This window comes from Camelina sativa, chromosome 9, assembly GCF_030686135.1.
Source record: "Camelina sativa cultivar CO46 ecotype springtype chromosome 9, ASM3068613v1".
Lineage (NCBI taxonomy): Eukaryota > Viridiplantae > Streptophyta > Magnoliopsida > Brassicales > Brassicaceae > Camelina > Camelina sativa.
In genome coordinates this window covers 30,436,090-30,458,964 of record NC_141888.1, presented here as the reverse complement: position 1 = coordinate 30,458,964, position 22,875 = coordinate 30,436,090, and the positions used below count along the sequence as shown (strand labels likewise).

At 40.3% G+C, this 22,875-nt stretch overlaps 2 protein-coding genes across 6 annotated transcripts; both read left to right on the top strand.

The window, feature by feature from the left end:
- The first annotated feature begins 315 nt into the window (after positions 1 to 315).
- On the top strand, positions 316 to 2,526 carry LOC104715649 (putative sucrose-phosphatase 3a). 2 transcript variants are annotated; one of them, XM_087467353.1, is made up of 4 exons: positions 316 to 1,101; positions 1,182 to 1,487; positions 1,810 to 1,911; positions 2,014 to 2,526. In XM_087467353.1, the coding sequence occupies exons 1-4, from the start codon at positions 1,042 to 1,044 to the stop codon at positions 2,335 to 2,337; spliced, it is 792 nt and encodes a 263-aa protein (XP_087323479.1). In that variant the 5' UTR covers positions 316 to 1,041; the 3' UTR covers positions 2,338 to 2,526. The 2 variants fall into 2 exon arrangements, with proteins under 2 accessions (XP_087323479.1, XP_087323480.1); XM_087467354.1 differs by having other exon boundaries at positions 334 to 1,101; positions 1,810 to 1,936; positions 2,014 to 2,118.
- An 11,290-nt stretch (positions 2,527 to 13,816) lies between these two features.
- Positions 13,817 to 22,874, top strand: LOC104712007 (uncharacterized). Of its 4 annotated transcripts, none has more exons than XM_087467535.1 (10): positions 13,817 to 14,055; positions 14,130 to 14,435; positions 14,950 to 15,051; positions 15,153 to 15,347; positions 15,427 to 15,717; positions 15,855 to 16,041; positions 16,365 to 16,411; positions 21,362 to 21,455; positions 21,528 to 22,099; positions 22,180 to 22,874. In XM_087467535.1, the coding sequence occupies exons 3-10, from the start codon at positions 15,016 to 15,018 to the stop codon at positions 22,720 to 22,722; spliced, it is 1,965 nt and encodes a 654-aa protein (XP_087323661.1). In that variant the 5' UTR covers positions 13,817 to 14,055; positions 14,130 to 14,435; positions 14,950 to 15,015; the 3' UTR covers positions 22,723 to 22,874. The 4 variants fall into 4 exon arrangements, with proteins under 4 accessions (XP_087323661.1, XP_087323663.1, XP_087323662.1 ...); XM_087467537.1 differs by having other exon boundaries at positions 13,854 to 14,055; positions 15,432 to 15,717; XM_087467536.1 differs by having other exon boundaries at positions 13,854 to 14,055; positions 14,950 to 15,077.
- The last annotated feature ends 1 nt before the right edge of the window (position 22,875 follows it).

Sequence of the window (22,875 nt, the reverse complement as noted above, 5' to 3'; positions counted from 1 at the left end):
TGCTTAAGGAAACTTTCTTTTTTGGTTTTATGCTTACAAAACATCTAAAAGGGATTATTGTTTTGGGATTTAAATAGAGTTTTAAAAACTTTAAATGTTATTTAGAATCTGTTGTTATTAAATCAAAATTTTGTTAGTGTAACCAGTTTGTGATTTGTAAAAAATCATTTAAAATCTTAACAAATTTGGATTATTAGATTTAGACTTTTTATAAAGTAAATAAAAATTTTATGTTATTCAATTAAAACAAAAGAATATTTAGGATTGTTAATAGATTCAATTATTATATTATTACTTTCTTCACAAAATAAAGTTATAGAAAATATCATAAAAATAAAAAATTGTTTGGAGCACTTTACAATTTTATAAAACTAATCGAATCATATGGGGCTCGTCAGCATCTGTCGTAATAACACACCTCATTAAAGCTCAACGTTAAGGGTTGCTTGCGTTGACATGGTTACATAATTATGTGCTTAAGGAAATCTTGGTTTTATGCTTAAGAAAACTTCTAAAAGGGGTTATTGCTTTTGAATTTGAATAGAGTTTTCAAAACTTTAAATGTTATGTTGAATCTGTTGTTATTAGATCAAAATTTTGCTAGTGTTATTAGTTTGTGATTTTAAAAATCATTTAAAATTTTAACAAATCTAGATTATTAGATAAAGACTTTTTATAAAGTGAATAATTTTTTTATATAATTCAATTAAAACAAAAAGAATCTATAGGAGTGTTAATAAATTAAATTGTTATGTTATTACTTTCTTCACAAAATAAAGTTATAGAAAATATCAAAAAAATAGAGAGATTGTTTGTAGCACTTTAGAATTTTATAGAAAAAATCAACAAAATTATATAACACTATTTAACAATCCTTAAAAATCTGTCACTTTTTCATTTTTAATGATTTTTTTGAACTCTTCATAATCTTCATTGCACAAAGGAAGTCCCTAAAGAAAAAGACTCGTCTTGTCTTCCCCAGCAAGTCTAATAAGAAGAACAAAGAGAGAGACAAGGGAGAGAAGCAAAATATTGGATTTGATGGATAGATTTGACGGACCACCACGTCTCATACTCGTTGCTGATCTTGATTGCACTTTGGTAATTTCCTAATTTCCTCGAATCTTTTTCGTTTTTTTTTTGTCAAAATTCGACGAAACTAAACAACGTAACCCTCGCAGGTGGATCACGATGACCCTGAAAACACAGACCTCCTTAAGTTCAATGCGCTTTGGGAAGCTCAATACCGCCATGATTCGTTGCTTGTGTACTGCACAGGGAGGTCTTTCAGCTCGTACTCGAGTCTAAGAAAGAAGAGGCCGTTGCTGACCCCGGACATAGCCGTTACTTCTGTTGGTTCTGTGATTGTTTACGGCGGTGATTCCTTAGTGTCGTCGGATGATGTTTGGACAGCTCATTTGGATGATAAGTGGAATCGGGACATTGTCCTTGAGGAAACTTCTAAATTCCCTCAACTTGAGCCTCAGGTTTTTATTATATAATTGTTCCTCTGTTAGAAGTAGAACCAAGCATCTTCTAATTTTTTTTCTTACTGAAAGTTTGTAAAACTCTTGTTTGTTAGGATATATAATAATGTTGTCGGCATACATGAACTTGAATGAGGTGTGTAGTCTGTGTATAAGTATGGATTAATTCCTATTCTTAGTAAATAATGTTAACCTTGATGACAGTCTGAGAGTTTTTTGGATATCTTACCTGATTTGAATTGTTGTTATGTCGTCTCCTACTGAATCTGTAGCAATTTGGTCGTTCTAAAGCACTTATATTATATTGTGTTGTATGTTTTAGCCAGCCAAGAGCCAAGAACCGCATAAAGTAAGTTTTTTTGTGGAAAGAGAACACGCTGTTGAAATAATGAAGGTTCTTCCGGGGATATTAGAAGAGCGTGGGGTGAGAATTTTTGTGTATCCCTCATGTGAGCTTAACAGCTATTCTTATTATTAGATGGTTCCTTTTTTTTTTTGGTGCTGATGACAGTAAATTTCCGTATAGGTGGATGTGAAGCTGGTTTATAGCAACGGCTATGCTTTCGATGTATTACCTAAAGGAGCTGGCAAACAAGGTGCTCTGACTTATCTACTTGACAAGTTGGAGATTGAAGGCAAGCAGCCTTCTAACATACTTGTTTGTGGCGACTCTGGAAACGATGCTGAGCTTTTCAACATTTCTCAAGTATATGGTGTAATGGTTAGCAATTCGCATGAAGAGTTGTTGCAGTGGCATGAAGAAAATGCTAAGGACAACCCAAAAATATTTCATGCGTCCCAGAGATGTGGAGCTGGCATCATAGAAGCCATTGAGAGGTTTAATTTGTGACCAAGTGTCTCTCCAAGAGATGTTTTGAACGAAGTCCTCAAATAAATATTTATGTATTAGTATAATTTATTGAATTACTAGATTATATAACCTGCATGTTGCGCGTAAATATAATTTTTTTTATTAATACAAACCGTAGAATATAATTATAATTATTAATTATAACATGAATTTATAATTTGACACCAAGAATTGAATAACCTCTCGATTTAAATTTTTTTTAAATTTTTGTGTTTATATTTTTTTAAAAACTCTTATTTTCTTTATCTTAATAATTGTAACTCTTGAAAGTAATTATTGTTCCATTAAATATATAATAGCTTTATTTTTCCCATATTTCTAGACTTTTACAAATATTTACACAATTATTATATGTTATGATAGAAATATCTAAGTTTATATTTATGTAATCTCTATTCATATTTTACTTTGACATTTTTTTTTAGTTGTATTTTTTTCATTTTGTTTTTAGTTTATATTATTTTAAATCATTGTTTTTAATAATAATAAAAATATTACAAAATTAAGTGAATTAATTGATACATTAACTTTAGATTTTATGTTTCTTTAATGATCATGTGAATTATTTTTAAAAATTTGAAAATAAGAATTGATGAAGTGGAGAAACAAGAAGAGAGTAAAACCAACTTTATATAATACGAGTAGACGCTCATCAACCTAATAGTTGGATAAAATAGGCTAGTCAGACACAAACTTACAATAAACATAGATAGATAGGTTGGAGAAACATATATCGTTGTTGATAGATCCATAGAGCTCGGAGACTGTGACACCATGGTTTGCGGATAGGTTCAAAAGAATTGAGTTGGCCACTTATGTCACCAAATTGCACTTATCTTTTGGGTCAAGGATCCTAAGAGAACTCCAGAGTTAAGCGTGCTTGAGCAAAAATAGTTTCAAGATGGGTGACCTTCCGGGAAGTGATTATCGGAACTGTGCGAGCGAGAACAAAACACAGGAAAATATCATATGGTGATGTCTAGGATCGGTAAACAAGTATTTAAAGACTCCTAGACGTAACATACTGGTCGTCAGATATGGGTGGTCCCATGGGCCATGATTAGACGTGGGGCTCACTAAGCAAAGTGGCAGAGACAGACTCTACATCATATTGTGTCAAAGACACTTCCACAAATACATTGGAAAATTTAACATTAGTTACTATCAAAAGATTATTTGATACGGAAGGAGAGGTTTAATGATGGGTTATATAATCAAGATCATTAAGCCTTGATCAGTCATTAACATTGGTTGTCGGAGCAAGCCATATTTTGATAGCTAAAAGATGTGAACATGTTCTCTCCATACAGGAGGAGGGCATAGCCGAAGTTCTCTCGATGGTGGAGGAGGTTGGACGCAAGGTTATCTACGCAAGGGAGAAATGTGGAGGATGTTGGACGCAAGGTTAATTATCTCCCCAAGGGAGGAAAGCGGAGCCAAAGTTCTCTCCATGGTGGAGGAGGTTGGATGCAAGGTTCTCTTCATAAGGAAGGAAGGCGGAGCCGAGATTCTCTCCATGGTTGGTCATACATTATTGTGATGATATATCATTGATTTGTATATTATGTAATATCTTTTTGTTCGAAATTTTTTTGAGCCAAAAATTTTAGTAAATAAAAAAACTATGCAAAAGTGAAAGTAAAGAAACATATAAAGTAAAGAAATTAATGCGTTCATACAGACATTTCTAGGTGGTGTTAAAATATATATTTGTAACATACAATATATTTAGATGTAAAAAAATATACTTTTAATGGTAATATATATAAAAGATTTGTATATAGATATAAATCAGTGTATTATAGCAAAAATAAAACTTATAAAGAACGTACAACAACTTTTAATATATTTTTGTTAAATTTAATTTATTTACATAACTTTAAACCCGTACATCGGGCGGGTCCTTATCTAGTATGAATATAATTTGAAGATTAAAAGATAAATCTATATAAATGTCGTACTTATTTTAATAATCTATATATAACATATATTTTCTAGTATCGCAATAATATTTTCTAGCAATCAACAATATATCATGTGGTAACAAAAAATGACTTAAAAATCTCACTGAAAGAGTAAACAATATTGTCGACAATTTTCTGGTCTTTTATCTTTAAAGAATTTCATATTCATATCCCATGAAAACATAATTTTAAAAGTTCTAACGTCAATGTCGATCGTTGACTTAATTATAGAGACCATTTAAACATATCGATATCCTACATTAAATGTGAATATACAAAGTTTCACGAACAGTTTAGTGTTATGCCGCTACAATGAGGTTGTCCAAATGCATCATCTACCATAATAGAATTTTCGACTAAGTCAAGAATGCTTAAATGATGAAACGTTTAAACCCCATAATGAATATCTATTCACTAATCCAAATTACATATTTTTCTAAAATCTCATATGTTATTTGAAGATGTTAATTTTGTGATGCAAACCCAACTTCATCTTCTAAAAAAAACATAGTGTACTTTAAATATGTTGTTTTTGCCAATGTTTTGGGTTAAAAGTATTTGATAATATATATATATATATATATATATATATATATATATATATATATATATATACATGTTATATTTGTCATATATCATATTATAAAATTGTACCTCCAGTTGATAATACACCTTATGAGATATGCTACACAAATCACATGCCACTTTTTGTAACGGTTCACATATCATTTTTCTATATTTTTCTGACCATTGATTTTGTTTTTTTATATAGATTATTTTTTCAAATTTGTTTTCCATAGTTTTCCCAAAAGAAAGTGTGCTCCTTACCATGTTTTTATTTTAGATCAAAACTTTTAAGTTAAGTTAAGTAATTAATCTTTTATTTTTTATAAGTGAAATTTCATAATAAATCTTTATGGTATATGTTTCGTAGAAACTAATGTTTTACTTCAATTTTGTTTTCATGTTTAGATTTTTATAAATACAATTACATAACTTGTTTTTTTACTCCACCATGCATTAAAATCTTACTTACTTTCTAAAACTCATTAACCCATTCTAAATTTTGAAAATTTAAATATTTTTTTTGGTTATAATTTTAATAATAACATTATTACTAAAACAAATTTATAGTATTATTTTTACTATTTTTAAATTTTCATTTATTGTACTTCATTTATTTTTAGATAGTTATTATTTTTATTATTTACTAAAAATTATATTATTGTTTATATTATTTAAAATTTAATTAATTTTAGTAAATTTGTTTTTTATTTAGTTATTACTATTATTAATTATAAGTAATAAATATGCAATGGATGAATATTGAAAATAGTATTTTTTTATGCAAAAAAAAAATTGATTAGATGGATGCTGATGTGGAGGAAGGAGAAGTGATAAAAGTTAACTTTATATATATAGAAGATAGATTTTCCTGTTGTAATTCTTAGGGCAGGTATAAATTGTCGGATTATAACATGAAAACAATATATTTAACCCAAAAAAAGAAGCATGACATAGTTCAATCAACATTTACATGTACATGCGTGAAGGAGAGAGTTACTTGGAATTGTAATTGACGGGTCCGCCATGGTTATATGTTGTGGTGTTTGCTTAGCACTTTCCATATTGTTAGGAGCGCAAAAATCGAATTGAGAAAAGATGCGAATTATATTTAAATTAACGAAATCAGAAACGAATTACAACAACATAATATAAAGCATAAAATAAATCACGGAGGCAAGATATGATATCTCTTTCCTTAATTCAATAAATCGGCCGTAAGTGCTTTCGGACAATCACGATTTATGAATCCCAGGATACAACCGATCACGAACTATTACAGTAGCACACCAGTAATAGAACTCAAGCAAACAGATCTACGTTATACTCTCGAGACTACTAATCTAAGAACTTACTTGGACTAAGCAAGGGAGAGGGAGAGAGAGATCTTCAGAGGAAGGAGTGTTTATGTTTTTGTGTGTGAAAAATAATGAGAGGTTATGCCTCTATATATAGTGGAAGGAGGGAGCTCTCAAGAAAATATTTAGTGAATATTTTCGGAGTGCTGCCCAAGTTTGCTTGGAGTTCACACCAAGTCTTTCCAAAAAATTAAATGAGCCTCCAGCTGTCTCAAGAGTCAAAAAGCCCAAAAAACCCAAAAGCCCAAGAGACCACAGCCCGCGTCCGAGACCAGCCCGGCCTGCCCCGCGTCCGGCCCGTCCCGCATCCGTGCTCGGCCCGGTTCGGTTCGGTTCGCGTGTGGGAACCTTCCCTCTTCCTTCTACACACTTTTGAAACTAGAAGAGTGTAAAACTATATATATATGAGTGAAAAATCAATCATATTTCCGATATGGGATATTTCCCAAACCATCCCAAATAGCTCACTTCACACTCTTATTTCTCATTCAAATCAACTCCGTTTTGGACGTATGAGTATACCATCTTGTAGTACTCGTTACCAGCTTTCCATTGCACTATCGACCAGACAATTCCGATCAGTCATTTGGCCGGAATTTGGCCGGAAAGTCGCCGGAAAGTCATTTTCCCAAAACCTGCAAATTTTACAGAAAATTGCAGTTCCAACAATCCCCCACATGAATAGAAATAAGTCTAAACATATGACGACATAACTAACCCTATAGACTGACACTACTAGCTAGACTAGACAGACCTTCGAGAGTATATGCGAAAACTAACTGTATCTGAGTTGGTGGCGTTTTTCAACCTTGAACCGACTCATTGTTATACCTGTCGAGTTTACTCGGCCAGTTGGTGAACATGATGTCTTGAACCATCCGGATTTGTATGTAAACTTAGACAGCAGGCATAACACAGCTTCGTTTTCTCGTAGAACGAGGTTCTCTATTGTGTTCATTGTGGCCTTGAACATGCCTGGTTAATCATGAGTGAACTTGGAGAGTATAGCCTCATATATTCTCCTAGAAACGGCCCCATTTCACACTCATAAGGTGATTTTTGTAAGCTGCTTGTATTTAATGAAATATCCTGTAATTATTTCAAATATTTTACAAAGCTACATTTCAAATCATTAAAAGCATATGCTTAACCTCTAACATACAGGAAGCACTTTACATCACTCTAGGAACTGGGAAAAGACAAAAGTCTTCTAGTGCTTGTAGCAGATTCAGCTTGATTTAGTTGTCCCTTTGAACCTAGGTCATGGGGTCTCCAATCTGAGTAGGTGGGGTTACCATCAAACATCCTCTTAAGTCGTAGGCTTTAAACCCATTCCTCTTGATGATTTCATAACTTGATCTCGCACCAAACCTTTTGTAAATGGATCCGCTAGGTTTTCTTTCATATTGATGTAATCAATCGTAACTACACCAGTTGAGATAAGTTGTCTAACAGTTTTATGTCTCCGTCTGATATGACGAGATTTGCCATTGTAATGGGTATTCCTTTCCCTGCCCAAAGCCGATTCGCTATCACAGTGTACACGTATTGCAGGCACAGGATACCCCCATATTGGGATGTCTTCCAAGAAATTACGAAGTGATTCAGCATCCGACATAGCTATCTCCAAAGCTATGAATTCAGATTCCATAGTTGATTTAGCTGCCAGAGTTTGTTTGGAAGACTTCCAGGACACTGCTGCACCTCCAAGTGTAAAAACATATCCACTTGTGGATTTTGAGTTTCTCGAGTCTGCGATCCAGTTAGCATCACTGTAACCTTCCAAAACTCCGGGTTCTCTACCATAGTGCAAGCCATGATCTTTGGTATAACGTAGATAATCCAAAACTCTAGCTATAGCCATCCAATGCTTATGTCCTGGATTACTTGTGTAGCGACTAAGTACATTTACAGAGTGCGCTAAATCCGGTCTTGTACAGTTTGTCAAGTACATTAGACTGCCAATTACTCTTGCATACTCCACCTGTTGCACAGGTTCACCAGAATTTTTGGTTAAGTGAATTTGAGGATCCTCTGGAGTTTTTGCAGTCCCATTTGAGTAATGCTTGAATCTATCAAGCACTTTTTCAGCATAGTGGGTTTGAGACAAGATAAGGCCCTCATCAGTTCTGATGATTTTTATCCCCAAAATTACATCTGCTAAACCCAAGTCCTTCATGTCAAAATTTATTTTGAGCATGTTTTTCGTTTGAGTGATGATGTCTTTGTTGCTGCCAATAATAAGCATATCATCTACATATAAGCATAACAAAATGTACCCTGATGGAGTAGTTTTGTAGTATATGCATTTGTCACATTCATTAATGCAAAAACCATTAGACATCATCATACTGTCAAACTTCTCATGCCACTGCTTAGGAGCCTGTTTGAGTCCATATAATGACTTCACAAGTTTACACACTTTGTGTTCTTATCCTGGAATAACAAATCCCTCATGTTGTTTCATGTAGATTTCCTCTTCTAAATCTCCATGAAGAAAAGCAGTTTTTACATCCATTTGATGGATTTTAAGATTTCTCAAGGCTGCAATACCTATGAGCATCCTGATCGAAGATAGTCTTGTTACCGGTGAATAGGTATCAAAGAAATCTAAACCTTCTTTTTGCCGAAATCCTTGCACTACAAGCCTAGCCTTGTACCGCTCAATATCGCCATTTGGTTTTCGTTTTATCGTAAAAATCCATTTACATCCCAAAGGCTTAAATCCTTGTGGTAGATCTGCCATCTCGTAAGTTTGATGTTGCATGATAGAGTCTATTTCAGTTTTGACTGCTTCCTTCCAATAAGGTGCATCAGGTGTAGACATAGCTTCTGCGTATGTTCTTGGTAGATTTTCAGCTAGAAATGCCATCATCAGAAAATCATCACCAAACGATTTACTTTTGCGAGCTCGTTTGCTTCTTCTAGGTTCCAGTTCTGTTTCTATAGAAGTAGTACTCAAAGTATTGCCAGCTTCCAAAGTCGCTGCATCTCGTTGTTCACGAGTCCGTTTTTGAGTTTTCCTACAGGGAAAAATGTCTTCAAAAAATGAAGCATTTCTTGACTCCATAACTGTATTCACATGGATATCTGGAATATCTGATTTATGAACCAGAAATCGATATGCACTACTGTTATGTGCATATCCGATGAAGATACAGTCTACGGTCTTAGGCCCAATTGTGACCTTTTTAGGAGGTGGTACAACCACTTTTGCTAGACACCCCCACACTTTGAGGTATTTGTACGAAGGTATTGTACCTTTCCAAAGCTCATATGGTGACTTGCCAGTAACCTTATGCGGTATCCTGTTGAGGATGTAATTAGTGGTAAGCAAAGCTTCCCCCCACATGTTCTGGGCTAACCCAGATTCCTGCAACAACGCATTCATCATCTCTTTCAGAGTTCGATTCTTTCGTTCCGCTACTCCGTTAGGTTCTGGCGAGTAGGGAGCGGTTGTCTGATGTATAATGCCTTTTTCTCTACAAAATGCATTGAACGGCTCATTATATTCTCCTCCTCTATCACTTCGAACTACTTTTATAGTGTTCTGAAGCTGATTTTCTACTTCGAGGGTGAACTCTTTGAATTTTTCCAGTGCTTCATCTTTGCTATGCAAGAGATATACATAGCAATATCTTGTGCAATCATCAATGAAGGTAACAAAGTATTTCTTACCACCTCTAGTTTGCACATACTTTAAATCACATAAGTCTGTGTGAATTAAACCTAGAGGTTCGGTTGTTCTTTCAACGCGTGGTGAGGGAGTTTTAGTGAGTTTGGCCTGTACGCACACTTCACATTTTTCTTGGTTAGTTTTGAATTTCGGAATCAAATTCAAGTTTTGCATTTTTCGCATTGTTTTATAATTGACATGTCCTAAACGTTCATGCCAAGTAGTAAACGACTCAACCAAGTAAGCAATAGGGTTTTCTTTCATTTCAGCAACAGAAGAAAAAGCTACAATTTTCGGATGGACTGTCGTTACAGACATTTTGATCAGTCCACCCTTAACAAAACCCTTTCCCAAATACATCCCATTTTTCTTAAGAACTAACTTATCAGCCTCAAAATTGATGGAAAAACCATGCTTGCTTAACACTGTTCCAGAGATGAGATTCTTCCGCATATCAGGTACGTGCTTCACGTTCTGGAGGGTGAGCTCACGATCAGAAGTTAGCTTCAGAATCTCTTTGCCTTTACCTTCAATCTTGGACACCGCCGTGTTGCCCATGAAAAGCTGCTCATTTGACTTGTTCTGCACATAGGTGGTGAACATGGTCCTATCAGAGCATATGTGTGTGGTAGCACCAGTGTCGTAGTACCACTCTATTGGGTTGTCTTCCACCATGTTACATTCAGTAACCACCGCAACCATGTCTTCTTCAGTTAGGTTTGCTTGCAACTTGAGATCTTTTGCTTTGCTTTTGCAAACATCAGCCTTGTGTCCAATCTTACCACAATGATGACACTTCCCTTTGAACTTCCTCTCAAGGTTGCTCTTCTTGAAGTTTGGTCCAGATGACACCTTCAACGGTTTATGAGGAATAGAGATCCCTTTACCCTTGCCTTTAAACTTGGCCTTATGCTCAGCTACATGAACATCATGCCCCTGGCTTTGAGCATCCGAATGAGCTCCACGATTGTTGTCCTCAACTCTCAACCGACGGATGAGATCATCAAGAGACATTGCCTTACGCTTGAAGTTAAGGTAATGCTTGAAATTCGACCAGCCTGGTGGTAGCTTCTCGATCAAGCAATTCGTTTTGAAGACATTGCAGATCGACATCCCTTCCAAATCGATCTCCTGAAAGATGCGTTGAAGAGCTTCCACTTGTTCCATAATTAGTTTGGAATCCACCATCTTGAAGTTCAGGAACTTCGTAGTTGAGAATTTCTGCATCCCAGACTCATCAGTCTTGTACTTGGTCTCCAAAGCTAGCTACAGTGCTTTTGAAGTCTTGTACATACTGTAGAGGTCATACAGATCATTGACCAAACGGTTCAGAATCTGACCTTTGCAACAGTAGTCTCCTTGAGCCCAACTATCCATACTTCCAACCACATACACGTCAGTGTCACCTTGTGGAAGCGTTGGTGGATCCTCTGTGAGGTACCTTTCCATGTTCATGCTGGCCAAATAGTAGCGCATCTTGTTTTGCCACGTTTTGAACCCAGCTTTGCCATCGAACTTATCTGGCATCATCCCTTGGGAAGCCGAAGGTGGTATCCCCATGTGGGTTGATCCATTACCGAACAGATTTCGGCGCACGTTTTCCATACCCGAATCGGTAAGCTTCGTCTTTTCAAGTTCTTTAGCAACGCGTAAAGCCAACTCCGCAGGAGTTTCAACAGGGGTTGCAGGAACCCTATCACCGTCAACGTTGTTGGTGTTGTCTCCAGACATTTTTCTGTTTCACAATAAACAGATCTGATTAATATATTAATCAAACAATTCAAGTAATTAAATTACACTGAATTAGTTTTGCAAACTCGCTTAACAAGCGTTTGCAGAAACTTGTTTCACAAACTCACTCAATTAAGAGCGTTCGTGGAAACCAAAGAGAGTAGAGAAGAAATAATTAAAGTAAAAGCATTCTTCAAAAACTTTCCGCGTAGGCACCGAAAGATGAAAGCAGAAACAGTTTTTCAGAAGATTTTGAAATCGTTTTTAAAATAAATAAAAAATTCGAAAAATTCTCAATCCGTTTAAAGCGATAAGCAGAAAGCGGACTTATTGAATTAAGACTATTAGGAGCGCAAAAATCGAATTGAGAAAAGATGCGAATTATATTTAAATTAACGAAATCAGAAACGAATTACAACAACATAATATAAAGCATAAAATAAATCACGGAGGCAAGATATGATATATCTTTCCTTAATTCAATAAATCGGCCGTAAGTGCTTTCGGACAATCACGATTTATGAATCCCAGGATACAACCGATCACGAACTATTACAGTAGCACACCAGTAATAGAACTCAAGTGAACAGATCTACGTTATACTCTCGAGACTACTAAACTAAGAACTTACTTGGACTAAGCAAGGGAGAGGGAGAGAGAGATCTTCAGAGGAAGGAGTGTTTATGTTTTTGTGTGTGAAAAATAATGAGAGGTTATGCCTCTATATATATAGTGGAAGGTGGGAGCTCTCAAGAAAATATTTAGTGAATATTCTCGGAGTGCTGCCCAAGTTTGCTTGGAGTTCACACCAAGTCTTTCCAAAAAATTAAATGAGCCTACAGCTCTCTCAAGAGCCAAAAAGCCCAAAAAACCCAAAAGCCCAAGAAACCACAGCCCGCGTCCGAGACCAGCCCGCCCCGCGTCCGGCCCATCCCGCATCCGTGCTCGGCCTGGTTCGGTTCGGTTCGCGTGTGGGAACCTTCCCTCTTCCTTCTACACACTTTTGAATCTAGAAGAGTGTAAAACTATATATATATGAGTGAAAAATCAATCATATTTCCGATGTGGGATATTTCCCAAACCATCTCAAATAACTCACTTCACACTCTTATTTCTCATTCAAATCAACTCCGTTTTGAACGTATGAGTATACCATCTTGTAGTACTCGTTACCAGCTTTCCATTGCACTATCGACCAGACAATTCCGATCAGCCATTTGGCCGGAATTTGGCCGGAAAGTCACTGGAAAGTTATTGTCCCAAAACCTGCAAATTTTACAGAAAATTGCAGTTCCAACACATATCTCATCTTTTGTGGAAAACTTGGTGTGACTTGACCATAGAAAGAGTAATTTCTTATTACTTTATGTTGAGAGACAATCTATCACCGTGGAAGAAAATCTATATATTTAGTACTGACCGACCTCATTGGCATAGACCGCAGATTCACATCTCCATTACATGGGTAGCTTCCACGTTGAAAGTCAGTCTATGTGAATTTTGATATTGGGTACAAGTTTTTCTTAGAAGGTTTCCATCTCAAAGTCGTCATAAAATAAATAAATTGTCTAGACTTCCCTAATCATCATCAACTAGAAATCTGACCACACCAAGTGTAGCGTCTTTCGTTTCAAACAATGCTAAGACAGGGATAACTACTTCAAACAGTTGGTCGATACAGGTTAGAAGGATACACGTAATTCCCTCGAGCACGCAGGAGGTCAGACACATAGCTAGCGATTGTGTCACTGTCAATCGCATAGGTTAGAATGAAATGAAATCAACTTACTAACCCTTGTTCCGCTGCTTTGAAACAGTCTCCCAATTTCCCTCATCGGCCAAGTTGGCGCAAGTCCACTTAGCCTATTTCTTAGGTAATTCTAGACATGGATTTGCTCTTCATATCGACTTGCTTTTCTAAGCGCTTTTGGACATGGACATGGACTTGCACTTATGTCTTTAGGTAATTTCCTTTAAAGTAACCTTTAGACCTCCATCCTAAGTGAGTGCCACACATTCTTGGCATCAATGTGTGGTCATATGGGGGCTCGTCAGCATCTGTCGTAAATCGTAATAACACACCATGACCTCACTAAATCTCAACTTTTAAGAGTTTGCTTGCGTTGACATGGTACATAATTACGTGCTTAAGGAAACTTCTAACTAAATATTAAAAGATTTAACAACTAATTCAAATAGGAAGGAACTACAGAGAATTAGTTCAACAATAACAAAGACGAAGTCCCTAAAGAAAAGACTCGTCTCGTCTCGTCTCGTCTTCCCCAGCAAGTCTAATAAGAAGAACAAAGAGAGAGACGAGGGAGAAGCAGAGAGATTAGGTTTGATGGATAGATTTGACGGACCACCACGTCTCATACTCGTTGCTGATCTTGATTGCACTTTGGTAATTTTCCTAAATCCCTCGAATCTTTTTCGTGTTTTTGTCAAAATTCGACGAAATTAAACCAATTCTCGCAGGTGGATCACGATGACCCTGAAAACACAGACCTCCTTAAGTTCAATGCGCTTTGGGAAGCTCAATACCGCCATGATTCGTTGCTTGTGTACTGCACAGGGAGGTCTTTCAGCTCGTACTCGAGTCTAAGAAAGAAGAGGCCGTTGCTGACCCCGGACATCGCCGTTACTTCTGTTGGTTCTGTGATTGTTTACGGCGGTGATTCCTTGGTGTCGTCGGATGATGTTTGGACTGCTCGTTTGGATGATAAGTGGAATCGAGACATTGTCCTTGAGGAAACTTCTAAATTCCCTCAACTCGAGCCTCAGGTTTTGTTATATAATTGTTCCTGTAGATCAGTAGATACAATGATTTGTCTTTTCGTCAATCCAATGATTTGACTTGTTCCCTGAGATTTTAACAATCTTGTTTACTGTTGAATGAGTTTGATTGCTTTCTTTCTTTTATACTGGGCCATGTGGGTGGGTCTTGCTGTTGTCTTAATTTCTTGTTTCTTTCTGCGTTGACTTAGTGTTTTCTGGTTAAATTTAAGCATCTCTTGACATGACAACGAGTTTAGTTTGTTGGATAAATAGAGTAGAACCAAGCATCTTTTAATTTTGTTTGTTAGGATATATAATAATGTTGTTGGCATAGATGAAGTTGAATGAGGTGTAGTCTGCAGACAAGTATGGATTAGTTCCTAGGAAATAATGTTAACATTGATGACAGTTTGAGAGTTTTTGGATATCTTACCTGATTTGAACTGTTATGTCGTATCTCCGGCTGAATCTGTAGCACTTTGGTCGTTATAAAGCACTTATATTGTGTTGTCTGTTATAGCCAGCCAAGAGCCAAGAACCGCACAAAGTGAGTTTTTTTGTGGAAAAAGAACACGCTGTTTAAATAATGAAGGTTCTTCCGGGGCTATTAGAGGAGCGTGGGGTGAGATTTTTTTGTGAATCCCTCATGTGAGCTTGACAGCTATTCTTATTATTAGATTTTTGCTTTTTTTTTGGTGCTGATGACAGTAAATTTCCTTATAGGTGGATGTGAAGCTGGTTTATAGCAACGGCTATGCTTTTGATGTATTACCTAAAGGAGCTGGCAAACAAGGTGCTCTGACTTATCTACTTGACAAGTTGGAGATTGTAGGGAAGCAACCTTCTAACACACTTGTTTGTGGCGACTCTGGAAACGATGCTGAGCTTTTCAACATTCCTCAAGTATATGGTGTAATGGTTAGTTCCCAACTGCTTCTTACGTTCGACCATACTTGACTGCACGCTCGTAATTGTGCTTCTTATTCAACTGTTTAAGGTTAGCAATTCGCATGAAGAATTGTTGCAATGGCATGAAGAAAATGCAAAGGACAACCCAAAAATATTTCATGCGTCCCAGAGATGTGGAGCTGGCATCATAGAAGCCATTGAGAGGTTTAGTTTGGGACCAAGTGTCTCTCCAAGAGATGTTTTGGACACTGAAAATTTCCACGTGGAAAGTTTGAATCCTGTTCATGAGGTTGTTAAGTTTTATCTGTTTTATGAGAGATGGCGATGTGGAGAGGTAGAAAAGTCTGACAAGTATTTGCAGTATTTGAAATCGCTCTCTGTAAGTGTGGATTCAAGTGTCCAAATTGTTGTATTTTGACTTTGTTGTCAATAAATCAGTGTCCAAATTGTTGTATTTTGACTTTGTTGTCCAAACTGATTTATTGACTTTGTTGTTATAATTTTGTAATGTTGCAGAGTCCACTTGGTATTTTTGTTCATCCATCTGGAGAAGAGAAACTGATACATGAATGGATAGATGAGATGGGAAATTTACATGGGGATGGGAAGGAAAAGCAGTTTCGCATTTGGTTGGATAAAGTTTCATCTTCTCATATCAGTTCAGATACATGGGTTGCAAGATTTGACAAGCATGAGTTATCTGGTAAGAAATCTAGTTCTTAAAGGTATCGTTTGAGACATATATATAGATCAATCCTCTGAACCAGATTTTTTTAAACCGTTATCTTAATTTTTTATTACTAATCACCGTTGTCATATTATATGCACCTTCTTCACCTTTTTATTATGATTATTTTTTTCTTCATAGCTGTACTTGTGACTTCTCTGAGTCAGGAAATGATTTAGCAGAAACTATGATCACCTAAACTCAAGTTGACTTTTGTGTATCACAAACTCACATTTACTGTTGAAGTTTGCTTCCATGTAGTAATGTTTTTGCTCTTATTTGTTTTGGGTTTTATGCAGAGGGAAAAGTACGGTCTTGCTCAACAAAAGTCTTACTGAGTTGTCAGGTAAACCTTGATTATTGTCCTTTAGAGATTTCAAACGATTTGGTTGATGAAGTAATAATATTCAAAATCTGAAAATGGGTTAAAATGGAAAGGGGGAAAAGCAAAAGTTGACGTGGATGCACATCCACCAATCATGGTTAGATGAATCATTTTCAGATGATCAAGAAAAATGGATTTTCTAGAAGGATAATCTGAACCACGACTGACATATTAAGATGACTCCTGTTTGGAACAGAAGCTAACCAAGAAGCATAGTGTTTGTTATGTACTGTATTGTTTGAAACGTTGTGATAATAAGAAAGATTGGGTCCTGAGTTCGGTCTGGTTCAGGACTCAGGACCTTTTGGGGCAGGGAGAGTTTTGGGTCTCTACAACAAAACCCTACCTCTTGGTCTGTTGGCTCATTGGTTCTCTACTTCATGTCATCAACACTTAAGAAAGAAGTTGTGTTTCATTTGCAATTCTTTCTTGGTTAGTTATGGATTGCTTTTTTACTATTTCTGTCTTTTCCAAATCAGATATCCGGTTTTCGAATACAGAAAAAAGTAACCTAAAATTAGTTTTTCTAACCATAATTGTTGATGTATGAAATCAACGATATAAATAATACGAGTATTTGTGTGGGAATAAATCGGATCTGGTCCTTTATTTAACGTAGACTTCAAGAAGGGTTTACAGAAATGACAATTAAAGAGCTAACGCAATTAATCCGAAAATAATAGCTATTCTCTCTCTAATTGCCCAAAAAAGTCGATCCCCTGACATGACAATGACATCAAGTATTTATAGTGGGACCTTGACCTAGGGTTTCTTCTGTCTTCGGGTAAAATGACGATTTTGCCCCTACGGCCTGTTGGGCCTGATCCAAGACTTTTGGCCCAAAATCCTTTCAGAATCTTCTGTTTGGGCTTCAGGAATGTTGGGGGCAAAGCCCATATCCAACAATGGTCCCCCCCTTAGTCCGATGTGCGATGGCTTGCTTGAGCCCGTCGGTTACTGTTCTGTGTCTCTAGGTCCGTCTTGCAGAAGGAACAGAAGATTTTAAGAGCTTGAGGCCTTCGGGAAGGTTTCTGGATAGATAGTGCATTGCGCACGTTTTTCAAGGAATCCGGGAGATTCCGGGATGAATAGTGCATTGTGCACGTTTTCCGAGGAATCCGGGAGATTCCGGGATGAATAGTGCATTGTGCACGTTTTCCGAGGAATCCGGGCGATTCCAGGATGAATAGTGCACCGGGCACGTTTTCCGAGGAATCCAGGAGATTCCGGGATGAATAGTGCATCGGGCACGTTTTCCGAGGAATCCGAGAGATTCCGGGATGAATAGTGCATTGTGCACGTTTTCGAGGAATCCGGGAGATTCCAGGATGAATAGTGCATCAGGCACGTTTTTCGAGGTCTCCGGGAGATTCCGGGGTGAATAGTGCATTGTGCACGTTTTCCGAGGAATCCGGGAGATTCCGGGATGAATAGTGCGTCGGGCACGTTTCTCGAGGTCTGTGTGGCTTTAAACGGGAGCTTTGAGTATTCTGCACGTTTCCCGAGGTGCGGGAAGTAGAGATAGCTTAAAAATTAGGGTTTTTATCTTGGTCAATGTGCTGGTCCCCTCATATAAATATGTCCCTTGACCTAAAAAATCTTTTTCTTTCATCTTTCTTCTCTCTTCCAAAAAGGTATGCTTCTTTCTCTCCTCCCCTTATCTCTTTGTTCTCTTCTTCCTTTCTTCTTCTCTTTTTTTTTTTGCTTCGATCTTGGCTTTGTAATGGCGGACTTGAGAACCCGATCCGTCGACCTTCCACCGCTTTTGCCGAGATGCCGAGCTCCGAACTCCACCGTGCCTATCCGCCGGTATCTTCCTCAGCCGCGGCATCCCGTCCGTCCTCTGTCGCACGCCCGCCGCAAGCTGGAACCGTGAGGCGTTCTGGTTCACTGACTTCGTCATGGTGCCGCCGGCCGGACTGGTCGAGCTTATTGTCTCGCCGGTTTCAGATCCGCCGCCGTTATGGAGGGTTCTTCTCCTGGCCGCCCCATTCCCGTACCGCTGGTTCCGCATCGGTTCATGAACTCGCAGCCGTATTCGGCCAAGACCGTGAGGCGTCTTGGCCACACTGTGCCGCCGTGGTTCTGTCGCCGAGGTCCACCAGTCCGCGTCGTAAACTCGGTGGTCGAGAGCTCAGAAACGTCAAGGTCGCAGTTCCGAGCTGGTGAGGGCGAGATTCCCGGAGGTGAGATAGTGCCGTACCCGATGGCGACCACGCTTGCGAGACCGACGTGAGGGCGTGGTGAGGTGAGCTTGTCTCGTTTAAATGGTGGTGTGGCGCGATGAGATGATGGAGAGCACGAAGATGAGATGGTCTTGTGGTCAGCGAGATGGCGAGGTGGGAACTTTACGGAGACCGTGTGGTGAGCCGGCGAGATGGCGAGGTGGGAACTTTACGGAGACCGTGTGGTGAGCCGGCGAGGTGAGCATTTTACGGAGACCGTGTGGCGAGCTGGCGAGGTGAGCATTTTACGGAGACCGTGTGGCGAGCTGGCGAGCTCGGATGCGTTTGTAGGATGCCATCAACGGTGTGGCGAGGTCGTATGAGGGGTGGCGAGCTCGGAGACGACGAGGTGACGTGGTCGTAGCCTTGGGAGGTTCGTAGGTTGACGAGATCGCTGCGTTGGTGCGTGACTTGAGTGTCCGCGAGACGTTGTGCTAGAGTTCATGGCGTATTTGACTTCGCGGAGGAGCTCGCGGGTCTAGTCGTGGATATGCGTGAGTTGAGGTTCGAGAGCGTATGTCGAGCGAATTGGTCGTGTTGGTGTCGTAGCAGGCGATGACCTCGACGGTGAGATCAAGAGTCTGCGTAAGAAATGATGATGAGGTGGTGATAACGAGACGAGGGTGACGAGATGGTGATTAGACTGAGTGGCGAGCTCAATTATGCCCGCGAGATCGAGTGTCGAGCTCAATGCTTATTCGATCGGTATGACCATCAGTTCGGCGAGCTCTACCAAAGAAGTACGAGATTGTGGCGAGCTTGGCTTGACGAAAACAAGTTTGACGTGATGGAGCTCAACTCTTTTCGTACGGAAATATTGTGGAGGTCGATATTGCCGCGTATGGGGCCTTGGTGAGCTCAAATTCGGGACATCGTATGTTGACTAACTGCTGAGCTAGAGTGGCGAGATGACATGCTGGAATGCTTCGTACGAGAATTCGGCGAGGTGGAGGTGAGGTGAGGTGGAACTCTTCGGAGGCGAGGTGGGACTATCGAGCTCGCACAGGGTAAGGTGATAACGCGTTTGGCGAGCTCGGTGCGCGTGACTCGGTGAGATCAAGGATAGCTTCGGGAATTGGGTGAGATGGCGGGATTGACGAGATCACTTCCGTGAACGGAGCCTTCGGGGAGGCCGATAGTGCCGCGTGTGGGACTTCGGTGAGCTCAAATTCAGGACATCGTATATAGAATATGGCGAGCTAGAGGGTGGCGAGCTCGTAGCGGGAATACAAACGTGTGGGATCCTGGCGAGATGGAGAATTCCCAAGTTAATGGTGTGTACGAAGCTGGCGAGCTGGAGACTTGCCGATCCTGGTGAAGATTGCTGTGGGCGAGCTCGGATGTGTGCTCACGAGGTGGTCGCATTGTTGAGATCATAAGGTGGTGAACTTGAATTTGCATACGAGAATGGCGAGATCAAGTGGCGAGATCGTATTCGAACCTTGGCGAGCCCGAGTGGCGAGATCATATTCGAACCTTGGCGAGCTCGCATCTTTGACAAGGTGGTGAGATGAAGCTATTGGTGGAGAGCTCGTCAATGTTCCCGTGATGCGATGAGGTTTGCGGGACGGTGAGGCTGATGCGCGTAGTAGTCAGTTGGTGATGCGTAGTACGCAGTACGTGGTTCGTTCGGGTGTGATCGTTCTATCCGGATTTTGTGGTGCTTTCAAGATGTCTTTACTCCACGCTGACCGGTTGCTCGGTTTTGCCAGGTGTCGTACCATGGCTTTGGGAGACGACTTCTTTGGTGATATTCCGGAGGAGCTTGAAGATGACCAGTATGGCGCGTCAGAAGGAGACCTTGACGAGACGGGTAGGGAATTTCCTTGGTGGGAGCCGTCTGAAGGAAACGGTGTTATGTCGGATTTGGCGGATCTTTCGGTAGATGAGGTCCGGGAGCTCGAAGTAATGTTCCCGACGGGTAACCAAGCACTCAGTCTGATTCCTCTTCCTCCGAATCGGCGTCGCGGGAAGGTTCTTCTGTACGAAGAACGAACTGTTGTGGAGGGTTCTCCTAGATCTCTGGTTGCTGGACTAGCCGTTGGTGATGGAGTTCCGAGGTGCCGTAGAGACCGTACGGGAAATAAGGAACGCACTTCCCGCGACGCAGGGAGTACATTATGCGATGAGGATTCCATAGCCCGCGTCCTTGATCTATTCCAAACGCCAAACGGTCTGAAGTTCGTGATGCCGAGTGACGACGAGCGCCCGTGGGACTGCCCTGAAGGTCACCTCTGCGTTTACGAAGATTATTTTACCGATGGCGGCCTGTGGTTTCCTATCCCGGAATTTCTGACGAGCTTTTGTGCGCGTCGAGAGATTGCGCTCTCGCAGTTGTCGATTTCCAGCGTCCGTAATGCAGTGGGGCTTGCGATAATTGGTAGCCATATGAAAGTCAAGATGAGCACGGATCTCTTTGAGTTGCTGACTCGATTTCTACGTGACAAATCGGGGCTATGCGTTGCCTGTTGTGCAGCCGACTCACGATCATGGACGGGCAGAGGAGTCATATCCACGATTGGCGGAGGCGATTTTTCTTCGTGGAGATAAACGACGCATCGGTCGAAGATCCCGGCACGACCTGTCCTGCTTCTTGGAACTTCACTCCCGGTAGCCGTTGCTGGGTTGGGTCCCTATCGTTTTGGTGCTCCTAACCATTTTCTGACCGTTCGTTTTATTTTTGCAGGAAAACCGCCATCTTCAGCTGCGCGACAAAGGTGTTCCTTTTCTTTGGTGTAAGGCTTTGCGGTGGCCGAGAGTTCTTTCTCATCTCAAGACTTGTGAGTTTTGCTAGTTTTCTTATTTTTGGGATTTATGTGCTCTCGTGACTAAGGCGTCTATTTATGCTGTAGGTTCGCGGACTGGATTGCAAATGGGGGACTGTCCGATGCCATGCTACGCTGATCTGTTCGACGCCGAGGAGGTGCCAGCTGTTGCTACCGAGGTTGTTGCGCCAGACGCCGAGACCGGCTTGGAGGTCGTTGCTGTGGACCTCGAGGATGGCGAGGTACTTGCTCCCGCAGGTGAGACTGACCGCAGATCCCGTTCTGCCGAAGTTGCTGCTGCTCGTGCCGCGAAGAAGCCTTCCTCGGGGTCTCATAAGAGTGTTTCAGCAGCTGGTGGCGATCGCTCCCGGAAGAGATCATTACGTTCGAGTCCTCGGAGTGATGCTGGAGGTACTTCTAGGCGTCCTCACCATGCAGAAGATGGGCGCGGTGAGTTCGTCCCGCAGACGGAAGGCGGTCGTGAAGATGATCGCTCCTTCTCATTTCGCTACGACGTGAAGGACCAGGCGTTCGTTGGGAACTCGCGAGCTTGTGCAGACCTCGCCAGCAGGATTGACGGTGACTCTGTTCCGCTTCTTACCTCTCGCGAGTTGGCTTGTCAAGACTCGTACGAGCAAGCCGTTCGTCGACAATTTCAGGTTTGCATTTTTTGCTTCCCAGTTCGCCCCGATACGGATTTTACTTAGTCATAATCGAATTATTTTGCTTGGTGCTTTAGGCGATTAGCTGGATTAACCATCTCGCTGGCGACTGTGATGAAAAGGTGCGCGCCGCTAGGAAGGAGGCCTCGCTTGCTCAGGACACGCGTGTTCAGGCTGAGCGATCAAGCAAAGAAAACGCAGCGATGGTCAAGGAGCTCACGGCTTCACTCAAGCAATCTGAGCGCAAGTTCACCTCCGAGACGGAGCGACTCAGGAAAGCGAGGGATGAGCGCGGAGAGGAGGAGCGCGCCAAGACTGCTATCGTGATCAAGTCACATGAAGAGCGTATCGATCGTTTTAGGGAGCACGTGATCGCAACACGCAAGAAACAGCCCCATTTACTCACTCTTAGCCAGGTGACCGGAACTAGGCAATGTTTGACGAAGTTGATCAGTAGGGGTATTGCTATTCCCGCAGAGAGGATGGCGCGTCTTGCTGCTGGCGAGAAGGAGTTCACGGCGAAATCGAACGGGGTTGTGGTGCCGCCGCTTCGTGATGATGATCTCGAGCTGTTCCCGGGAGCTGCCGGTGGAGGTGCTGATGATGTCACAAACGAGTGATATGTCCTCGTATTATGACTTATTGTTGTTGCTTTTGAGTTTCACCTCTTGTTATTTCGTACTTGGATGCTGAGCGCTTCTGTACTTTTCTTTCGTATATTTGCAAACTCGTTTGCTTTCGCTTTATAAACTTGGTTATTCGCTTTCTCGCAT

Bases quoted from the DNA above. Each gene is read 5' to 3' on its own strand.
- LOC104715649 (XM_087467353.1), top strand. From the start codon at position 1,042: ATGGATAGATTTGACGGACCACCACGTCTCATACTCGTTGCTGATCTT. The intron at 1,488-1,809 runs GTTTTTATTATA...TGTATGTTTTAG, and splicing joins TCCCTCAACTTGAGCCTCAG to CCAGCCAAGAGCCAAGAACC. The intron at 1,912-2,013 runs GTGAGAATTTTT...ATTTCCGTATAG, and splicing joins GGATATTAGAAGAGCGTGGG to GTGGATGTGAAGCTGGTTTA.
- LOC104712007 (XM_087467535.1), top strand. From the start codon at position 15,016: ATGAAGGTTCTTCCGGGGCTATTAGAGGAGCGTGGG. The intron at 15,718-15,854 runs GTAAGTGTGGAT...GTAATGTTGCAG, and splicing joins AGTATTTGAAATCGCTCTCT to AGTCCACTTGGTATTTTTGT. The intron at 22,100-22,179 runs GTTTGCATTTTT...TTGGTGCTTTAG, and splicing joins CCGTTCGTCGACAATTTCAG to GCGATTAGCTGGATTAACCA.